The sequence below is a fragment of the Monodon monoceros genome, unplaced genomic scaffold, assembly GCF_005190385.1.
Source record: "Monodon monoceros isolate NGI ecotype Baffin Bay Population unplaced genomic scaffold, NGI_Narwhal_1 Super_Scaffold_10, whole genome shotgun sequence".
Classification (NCBI taxonomy): Eukaryota; Metazoa; Chordata; class Mammalia; order Artiodactyla; family Monodontidae; genus Monodon; species Monodon monoceros.
The window spans coordinates 45,006,595-45,016,847 of NW_021703766.1; the positions used below are offsets into that span (position 1 = coordinate 45,006,595).

The 10,253-nt window shown below is 53.9% G+C and overlaps 1 protein-coding gene across 1 annotated transcript in view; it reads left to right on the forward strand.

The window, feature by feature from the left end:
• The window catches only part of RYR1 (ryanodine receptor 1), a 107,928-nt gene that overhangs the window by 17,580 nt on the left and 80,095 nt on the right, over positions 1–10,253 (forward strand). The window contains exons 14-25 of the mRNA XM_029235932.1: positions 91–226; positions 309–404; positions 491–609; positions 1,438–1,571; positions 2,047–2,288; positions 2,808–3,000; positions 3,958–4,174; positions 5,987–6,091; positions 6,329–6,432; positions 7,147–7,230; positions 8,044–8,351; positions 9,166–9,368. Coding sequence (XP_029091765.1) covers positions 91–226; positions 309–404; positions 491–609; positions 1,438–1,571; positions 2,047–2,288; positions 2,808–3,000; positions 3,958–4,174; positions 5,987–6,091; positions 6,329–6,432; positions 7,147–7,230; positions 8,044–8,351; positions 9,166–9,368 — 1,941 coding nt within the window. The remainder of the gene's footprint in view (positions 1–90; positions 227–308; positions 405–490; positions 610–1,437; positions 1,572–2,046; positions 2,289–2,807; positions 3,001–3,957; positions 4,175–5,986; positions 6,092–6,328; positions 6,433–7,146; positions 7,231–8,043; positions 8,352–9,165; positions 9,369–10,253) is intronic.

Sequence of the window (10,253 nt, forward strand, 5' to 3'; positions counted from 1 at the left end):
TGAAGGAATATGAATTAGCAAGTCCAAGAAAGGCAAGGAAGGGAGGGCCTGGGATTCCTGTGATGAAACCCCCTCTTTTCTCTACCCCAGGGGATGCTCTCCCTGGTCCTGAACTGCATCGACCGCCTAAATGTTTACACCACTGCTGCCCACTTTGCCGAATTTGCCGGGGAGGAGGCAGCCGAGTCCTGGAAAGAGATTGTGAACCTGCTCTATGAAATCCTGGGTGAGGGGCCTCAGACTTGACTCCCCCTAGAGCACCCGAGGTTCCCAGTCCTACTGGGTCTGACCCCTCTCTCCACCCTCAGCCTCTCTGATCCGTGGCAATCGTGCCAACTGTGCCCTCTTCTCCAACAACCTGGATTGGCTGGTCAGCAAGCTGGATCGGCTGGAGGCCTCCTCAGGTAGGAGAACCCAGGCGGAGGGGATGGGGACTTGCGGGGACGGGAGGGCTGCAGCCACTTCACCTCTCACTCTGATCCCTATGCAGGGATCCTGGAGGTGCTGTACTGTGTCCTGATTGAGAGTCCCGAGGTCCTGAACATCATCCAGGAGAACCACATCAAGTCCATCATCTCCCTCCTGGACAAGCATGGGAGGAACCACAAGGTTGGCCTCTCATCCCTGACCTCTTATCCCCTGAATGCTGAACCCTGACCTTTCCCCATGGCCCTCGAATTACCCCCATTTCCCCATCTTATCTCTTACCTGGACTCCTCTACCACAAGCTTCCATCTCAACACAAAGGTGTCAAACTCATGGTTCTTAAATGGGTTCTGGGCCACAGATGTGCTTCATTAGCTCTTTGAAGTATTTTTTCAATTTCTAATTTTGTAGCCTTTAGGGGGGCTGCATAGACACTCTCCAGTTTGCCCCAAGTGCTACTGGTTTCCACTGCATTATTTCTAACCACTTCACATATTTACATTATCTACCTGGCCCCTGAAGACGCAAGTTTGCAACCTCCACTGATCTAAACCTCATCTTTATCCCTGTGCTCTCTCCCTGACCGACCCTTTCACTCTTCCCACTGACTTCTGACCTTTTACCCCAGTCTTTTTTTTTTTTTTTTTTGGCCAAGCCATGTGGCTTGGAGGATCTTAGTTCCCCAACCAACGATTGAACCCAGGGAAGCTCAGAGTCCTAACCACTGGACCGCCAGGGAATTCCTCAGTCTCTCTTTTCTTACATTGCTGATGTCTTATCCCAGCTCATACGGCCCCCGCCTCTTTCCTGATATTTCTCTTTGACTCCGATTTCTCTCTGTGACCCCTGACCTCCCACTTTCACCACCTCTTCTCAGTCAGAAGCTCTATCTCCCATCCTGGCATATCATCCTTCTGGTTTCCCACTCTGGGTCTTCCATGGACAACCCGCACCCCACCCCACCCCCCGCCCAGGTACCCTCACACCCTGACCTCTGACCTTGACCTCCAGGTGCTGGATGTGCTGTGTTCCCTGTGTGTGTGCAATGGCGTGGCCGTGCGCTCCAACCAAGATCTCATTACTGAGAACTTGCTCCCTGGCCGCGAGCTTCTGCTGCAGACAAACCTCATCAACTTTGTCACCAGGTCTGGCCCCTAACCCCTGACCCCAGAACTCAGAACCTTGCAATCCCCTCCCTGACTCAGACTCCACACCCACGTGGATGGGCCTTCCTCCATCTCCCACCCCGGTCCCCACAGCTGTCCCCAGCTCATCCCTGGCTTCTCATTCCTCTTGTCCTCTCTCCCTGCTCCATTTCTGCCTCTGTCTCTTCCTCCCTCTTTCTTTCTGTGTTTGCTCTTTTTGTCTTCATCTGTCTGTCTCTATTTCTCCTCCATCTCTTTTTCCTGGTCTCTCTCCCATCTCTCTCTTCTCTGTCCTTTGATGCCTCTCTGTCCGTCTCTGTCTCTGCTTTCTCTCTCTGTTTCTGTGTCTCTGCTTTTCTGTTTTTCTTGTGTATGTATATCTTTGTCTTTCTCCCTTCCTCTCCCACCCCCCACTAGCCTGGGTCTCCTTGCCATCTCTCCTTCATCCTCCTCTCCTGTCCTGTCTCTCCTACAGCATCCGCCCCAACGTTTTTGTGGGCCGAGCAGAGGGCTCCACGCAGTACCTCAAATGGTACTTTGAGGTGATGGTGGACGAGGTGGCTCCATTCCTGACAGCTCAGGCCACCCACCTGCGGGTGGGCTGGGCCCTCACTGAGGGCTACAGCCCGTACCCTGGGGGCGGCGAGGGCTGGGGCGGCAACGGGGTCGGCGATGACCTCTATTCCTACGGCTTTGATGGGCTACATCTCTGGACAGGTACCTGGACCCTTCTAGGGGACCCTCAACCCTGACCATTGACCCAGGGTTTCTAGGCTCTCACCACATGCCTTGGGGTTCTTGGGATCCTGACCCCCAAACAGGCTAACTTTGACCCCTTACTCCTCATTTCCCAAGACCCTAACCCTAGAGCCTTCAGAATCTTGGCTCGAACCTGTTTCTTCATAGCCTCCAGAACTCTGACCCCAGAGGATGTCAGATCTCTGACCCTAGAGAGCCCAGAGAACTGCCCCGATTATTATGATCTCTGATCTTTGACTTATGCCCCCAAAGGTTTTATAGAATCCTAACTCCAAGATGACTTTAATCTTTAACCCCCACACCTCTCAGGAACCTAACATCAGGGGAAACTTGACTTCTGCCTCTAATCTCTCAGGAACACTTGACCTTAGAGTTGCTAGGGTCCAGACCCTATAGGATCCTCTAATACCTGCCCTTGTCTCTTGAGACCATTGGTTCCATTGGACCTCTGGCTTCTCCCTGGTGATCCTGGTGCAGGACACGTGCCACGCCTGGTGACTTCCCCAGGGCAGCACCTCCTGGCCCCCGAGGACGTGGTCAGCTGCTGCCTGGACCTCAGCGTGCCGTCCATCTCCTTCCGCATCAATGGCTGTCCTGTGCAGGGTGTCTTCGAGGCCTTCAACCTTGATGGGCTCTTCTTCCCCGTTGTCAGCTTCTCAGCTGGTGTCAAGTAAGGACTTGCCCCAGCCCCCTGGCCAGTCCCCAGACCTGGGACTGTCCTGAGACAGCTTCTGCAAGCACGCCATGGCCTTCTATGGGGCCAGGACCCAGCAGCCTTCTTTCAGGACTGACAGGCCAGACCTCTACACGAAGGTCCCAGTGACCTCTACATGATCCCAGACACTCTCAGTGTCCTCCCAATGACCCAGACCCTCCCAATGATGTCAGCTTCACCCCAAGTGTCCCCCAAATTTCACAATGACCTTCTAATGATTAATAAGTTTCTTCCAGTGACCTCCCAGATGACCTCTGACTCTCCCAATGATTCTGTGCCATTCCAGTGACCTCCAGATGATTCCAGAATCTGACAGTGATCTTCCAATGACCACAAAGCCTCCCAGTGACTCCATGCTCTTAACTTCCCAATGACCCCAGCATCTCCCAACGATATTCTAATAGTTCCATAATTTCCCAGTGACCTCTCAACGACCACAGTTATTTCAAAGACCTCTCAGTAGCCCAATCTTTTCCCAGTGACCCCAACCTCTGTGAATGACTTACTCACCATTTCAGTGGAGATTATGATTTTCTCAAGGTTACACCAGACTCTCAGTGACTTCCAAGTGACCTTCTTCTTGGTCTCCCCCAAACCTTCTGGTATCTCTAGATGTTCTGTTGATCCAGGACCTCCTCCAAAGGACTTTCCCATGACCTTAGATTAACTCCCCAGTGACCTGACCCCCACTTTCCTTTTTTGGTTTTCCAAAGATTCCTATTGACCTCCAGCATTTTCTTTGACCTTAGAGTTTCCTGACTCCTAAATGACCTCCATGACCCTATGACTGTCCAGTGACCTCAGGTCTCCCCAGAACCTTCCACTGATCCCAAGATTGCTCCCTTCCCCCCACTGAGTACAGACTCTCCTCTGTATACTGCCCTCACTAGTGACCCCCACTCTCCCACCTAGGGTGCGGTTCCTCCTTGGTGGCCGCCATGGCGAATTCAAGTTCCTCCCTCCGCCTGGCTATGCCCCTTGTCATGAGGCTGTGCTCCCGCGAGAGCGACTCCATCTGGAGCCCATCAAGGAGTATCGGCGGGAAGGGCCCCGGGGGCCTCACCTGGTGGGCCCCAGCCGCTGCCTCTCACACACCGACTTTGTGCCCTGCCCTGTGGACACTGTCCAGGTACTGCCTGCTCTGCAAGGGTTTCTTGGAGAGGCAGACTCCCTTAGGAGCCAGGGAGATGGGGAGCTGAGCTGGAAGCTGGGGACCCTGTTGTTTAACAGGTGGGGAAGCTGAGGCAGAGAGGAGGCAAAGGATTCTCTCAAGGCAGAATCTCGGTTTCAGGGAGTCCTCGGTATAGTCCCCTAAAAAAAGACTATTATTTATTTATTTAATTTTTAAAAAGTATTTATTTGCTGCTCCGAGTGGCTTGTGGGATCTTAGCTCCCCGACCAGGGATTGAACCTGGGCCCTCAGCAGTGGAAGCACGGAGTCCTAGTCACTGGACCGCCAGGGAATTCCCTAAAAAGGACTATTATTGCCCCCAATATACAGCTGAGGAAAGTGAGGCCCAGAGAGGTTAAGCAGCCTGTGCACATCACACAGCATTTGAGCCCAGGCAGTCTGATCCCAAAGCCTGTGCCTGTGGTCTTACCCACCACAATTTGTTGGGCATCTTTTCTATTCCACGCCTCTCTCACTCCTCCTATCCCAATCTGAGCTCCCCACCTTTCCTCCAGGCATGTCCCTATAGGAGGGAATATAAGTCCTGTTTAAGAGGCTGATCACAAGGGTTTGACTTTCAGCATGTCACCGTGGGCATGCGGCTTCACTTCTCTGTGCCTCAGTTCCCTGACCTGTGAGGAAAACGGGGGAACGAGAGACCCTCCCTCTAGCATTGTTGTGAAGGTTAGATGAATTAATATGTGTGAAGTGCTTAGCATGGTCCTGAGGAAATAGTAAGTACTCAGCAGAGTTACTGTCATTATTGGTAGTAGTAATGTTATTGCAGGGGTGAACTTGCCATCCCCCTGTAGCCAGGCCAGAGCCCTGGGCCTCCTCCTGGATGGCTCCCTTCCCCTCCCCCACCCACCTGGCAGCCTCAGGGGTTGTCCACTCCACCTCTCCCAATCCCTTCTCCCCCCCACATCCCACCCTGGTCCAACCATCATTATCTCTGCCTGCAGAACAGCAACAATCTAAATATGACTAGGCACCTACCACGTGCCACGCATTTATAGAAACTATGCGGGAGGGTTAGGGGCACAGTCGCAAGTCCCAGCACTGCTCTCTCTGTCTTAAAAACAAAGGAATTGGTAAACGACACACCCTAGGGCAGGAAGCTAAAATAGTTTGGATAGAATCAGGACTCAAGCCCTAGTTCTTTTGATTCCGCATCTTGTGATCTCTAATCAAACACAAGCTTTTCCCCACACTTAGTTAATTTAAAGATCTGTAAAATGAAAATACAGGTACTATTTATGTTTATTGAAAAAAAATCTGCGCAGTTCAAGCTCACATTGTTTGAGGGTCCACTGTATATAGCATTTAGTAGTTTATGTAAATGATTTCACTGAACCCTTATAAAGTAAGTGTCATGAGTTAATATTGTTCTGATTCTCATTGTACAGAGAAGGAAAGAGACTCATCCATTCATTCAGCAAACATTTCACAAGCATCCCCTTCTGGGCTGGACAGGGCTGGGAAAATGCTGGAGACAGAGACAGCCCCAGCCCTGCCTTCACGGAGCTCCCAGTCCACAGCGGGAGACAGACCCATTCCCAGATAGTTCCTTAATTCTGAGGATGTTAAGTCCTTACACAGCTGGACGTCAACCCTGGAGGCAGGGTGAGGTGATGGGGACCAAGGCTCGGCAGTAGGAAAGGTCAAAGCTCTCTGGGGAACTGCTCAGGGCTCGCACGTGTTCTCGGGAAGAGGGGTCACTACGCAGACTGGAGGGGATGGAGGGACCTCACAAATGTCACCTGCCCCCAGATTGTCCTGCCTCCCCATCTGGAGGGTATTCGGGAGAAGCTGGCGGAGAACATCCATGAACTCTGGGCGCTGACTCGCATTGAGCAGGGCTGGACCTACGGCCCGGTGAGGGGGCTGCCTGCAGCGCGGGGCGGGGGTGGGGGGTGGGGGGTGGGGGGGAGAGGCTAGGCTGGGTGGTGGAGTGACAACTGCTCACTAACTGGGAGGGGCTGGGGGCTGGGGGAAGTGACTTTGGGAAGGGGCTCCTTGGGTGGCAGAACGGGTCGGGGAGGCCAGGGGTCACAGTCTGGGAGTGCTAGGGAGGGAAGGGGAACCGAGGAGTTGACTCTGGAGTTTCTCCAGGTTCGGGATGACAATAAGAGGCTGCACCCGTGTCTCGTGGACTTCCACAGCCTACCGGAGCCCGAGAGGAATTACAACCTGCAGATGTCGGGGGAGACGCTCAAGTGAGGGGCGGACCAGGGAGCAGGGGCCCGGGCCTGACCGCTGGGCGGGGGGCAAGGAGAGACAGGGGGAGCGAGACCGAGACTGAGAGAGACAGAGAGAGAGAGACAAAAGGGAGGCAGAGAGAGAGAGGGAGACTGGGATTGTGAGGCTGAAACTGACAGGGGGCAAGTAAGAGACAGAGGCATAAAGAGAGATGCTCAGGGCTTCCCTGGTGGCGCAGTGGTTGAGAGTCCGCCTGCCGATGCAGGGGACACGGGTTCGTGCCCCGGTCCGGGAAGATCCCACATGCCGCGGAGCGGCTGGGCCCGTGAGCCATGGCCGCTGAGCCTGCACGTCCGGAGCCTGTGCTCCACAACGGGAGAGGCCACAACAGTGAGAGGAGGCCCGCGTACCGCAAAAAAAAAAAAAAAAAGAGAGATGCTCAGCAAGTGAAAGAGAGAGAAAGAGACAAGGAAAGAAGCAGACAGGAAAAGACAAGCACAGTCAAAGAGATACAGGGAGAGTCAGGAGCCAGACAGACACAGACACCAAGACCAAGAGAGACGGGACAGACGCCCAGAAAACCAGAACAAGAGAGGTGGAGAGAGCTAGTGACTCAGAGACAGAGCTGACGGGCTGGGGGATGAGGGGAGCTGGGCTGTGGGGAGAGGATGCCAGCGGCAGGGAGGCCACGTGGGGTGACCCTGTCCCCCTGCCCCCAACCCCCGCCCCAGGACCCTGCTGGCGCTGGGCTGCCACGTGGGCATGGCGGACGAGAAGGCGGAAGACAACCTGAAGAAGACAAAACTCCCCAAGACGTGAGTGTGGGCGGCCCGGGCCCCACCTGGGGAAGAGCGTAGGGGGCCGGGGATGCCGTGGTAAGGGCTGGAGCAATTGAGGGCCAGTGGGAGGAGGCTGAGGTCAGAAACCAAGGGGCTGTGGGTTAGGGTGGAGGTCATAGGACCAGGGGTCGGGGCTCTGGAGTCAGTGGTGAGTGTCCTGGGGAGGTGTCAGGAATGCGGAGTTAGGCATTCCAGAGTGAGAGTGGGAGTGAGTCGGACCCAGGGTCAGGGTCTGCCATGGAGTCCGGGAAAATGAGAGAACAGAGGTAATATCTCTGAGTTAGAGGTGAGGGGTCAATGGAAAGAGGTGAGAAATTGTTAGAGTTGTAAGTAAGGGATCCTAAAATTATAGATGAGAGATCAAAGGTCCTGGGGATAGATGCCAAGGTTCAAAGGTCAAGGACTCCAAAGCCAGGAGTTTTGAATGTTAGGGTCCTGGGATCAGAGGTAAGAAGCCTCAAAGTTAGAAGTGAGGGGTCAGAGAGTTCCAGCGTGAGAAATGAGGCTCCCAAAATCAAGATGAAGAAGGGGTCACAGAGACCAGAGGTCAGTGAAGTCTAAGCCCTTGCTACGGTCACAGGATCCTGGGGTCAGAAGTCAAGTATATCAAAGCTTATTTAAGGGAGTCGTAGAACCCTGATGTCAGAGACCAAAGGTCAGAAATTTCAAAGCTCAAGGCTAAAGATCATGGAATCCGAAGGACAAGGGTCAGAAGTCAGGGAGCCCATAGCACAGAGCCTAGAAGTGGAGGTGAGGGTCTTGTCCCACCGAACCCCGCCACACCCGCAGGTACATGATGAGCAATGGGTACAAGCCGGCGCCTCTGGACCTGAGCCACGTGAGACTGACGCCTGCGCAGACGATGCTGGTGGACCGGCTGGCGGAGAACGGACACAATGTGTGGGCACGAGACCGAGTGGCCCAGGGCTGGACCTACAGCTCTGTGCAGGACATCCCTGCACGCCGGAACCCTCGCCTTGTGCCCTACCGCCTGCTGGACGAGGCCACCAAGCGCAGCAACCGGGACAGCCTCTGCCAGGCCGTGCGCACCCTGCTGGGCTACGGCTACAACATTGAGCCGCCCGACCAGGAGCCCAGTGAGTGCTGACCACAGGCCCCTGACCCTGAGTCCTACCCTGACCCTAACCCCGGCCCTTGACTCCTGATCTCTGACCCAACTCGCCTCTCAATGGGCTACATCTACAGCACTGACCCTCTCCCCCCAGCCCTGACACTCTGTCCCTGACCCTGAACCTGATCTTGACCACTGACCTTGACCTGACTCAAGCCCTGCCTGGGCTACGGCTACAACACTGAACAGCCAGACCAGGAACCAGTGAGCGCTAACCCTGACCCTGACTCCAATTCCTGACCCCCAGCTACGACCCCTAACTCCTAACCTCTGGACTATAGCTATAACATGGAGCCACCCGACCAAGGACTTAAAGAGCCTCTAATCCCTACTCCTAACTTGACTCCTGACCTATCACTTAGCCCCCAATCCCAGCCTCAACCCTCAACCCTGACTGTGGTCCTCAACTTTCAATTTCTTAACCCCTGACCCCAGCCACAATTTCTATCCCCTCCCTGACCCTGACTCTCTCTTCCTGATCTTACTCTCAACCCTTGATTCTTACCATTGACCTTAATCTTGACCCTTCACCCCAGACCATGACTGTGACTGACCCGACTTTCTTCCTCAATGCCTCTGTCACTAGTTCCTCTGTGAAGCTCTGACTGCAAAGGGATGGAGGAGAAGTCTCAGTAGGTCCCTCCTGCCTCTCTGAGATTCCCCAGGTCTTCCCTAACACCAAGAATTGTCCCTTTCCTCCCAGCCCCCCAAAGGCCCTTACCTTTCCTGGTCTCTCCCACCAACCCAGCCTCTCTGACTCTGCCTGGCCCCATTTGTAGGTCAGGTGGAGAGCCAGTCTCGCTGGGACCGGGTGCGCATCTTCAGGGCAGAGAAATCCTATGTGGTGCAGAGCGGCCGCTGGTACTTCGAGTTTGAGGCAGTCACCACCGGCGAGATGCGAGTGGGCTGGGCGAGGCCTGAGCTGCGGCCTGACGTGGAGCTGGGAGCTGATGAGCTGGCCTATGTCTTCAATGGGCACCGCGTGGGTAGCTCCCTGGGCTCCACTCTGCCAGACTCTGTGGTCCTTCCCACAGCTCATACACTCCAGCCCTGCCTCTACCTGTGCCTCACTCTGTCCGCCCGTCTCTGACTCTACCTTCCCACTTATCTACCCATTCTTCCATGTATCCTTCCCTCTCTCTGTCCACGCATATGTCCATCCATCATCCATCTCTCTATCCAACCATCTGTCTGTCCATTCATCCATCCTTCTCATCTGTCCAAAGAATCATTTAGTCATCCACGTTGCCATCTATTCATGTAGTTGTTAGTTCCGCAATTCACCTGTTTAGTCAATTTGTGATTTCATTTATCCATTCATCTATCCAATAATTTAATGCATAAGTACATCATCTATTTATCCATCCACCCATCCATCTACCTATGTGTCTGTCTACACTTTCTTCCCTACCTGCATCAACCCAGGTAGACTCTCAGCTTTCATTTCGTTCTTCCATCCAGCCATATACCCTGCTTCCTGTCCATCCATCTCATTATCCATTATCTATTCTGGGGGCATATGGGTATATTTGGGTCCGTATGGGGGACATTGACAGGTTAGTTTTTCCTTTCCATCCCTCTACTTGCTGCTGTCCCCAACCCTCCACTAGCACTTTGGTGGTCTGTATAACCCCAGCACCAGTCATGGAAACAATAGAGAACCCAGGCAGAAGGGATGAGATACAGAGATTAGTGGGAGGGGAAAGCATGAAAGCTTATCCTTTAAGGATCATGGATGCAAACGTGGGGTGAGATGGGGGCCACCGTGGGTGTGAGCCCTCTTCTGTCCCACATGCCCTGGACCTGACACTTGTATCTTTACGTCTCCCCTTGCTTCTGTATCTCCCCGTTCCTCTGTGTGTCTCTC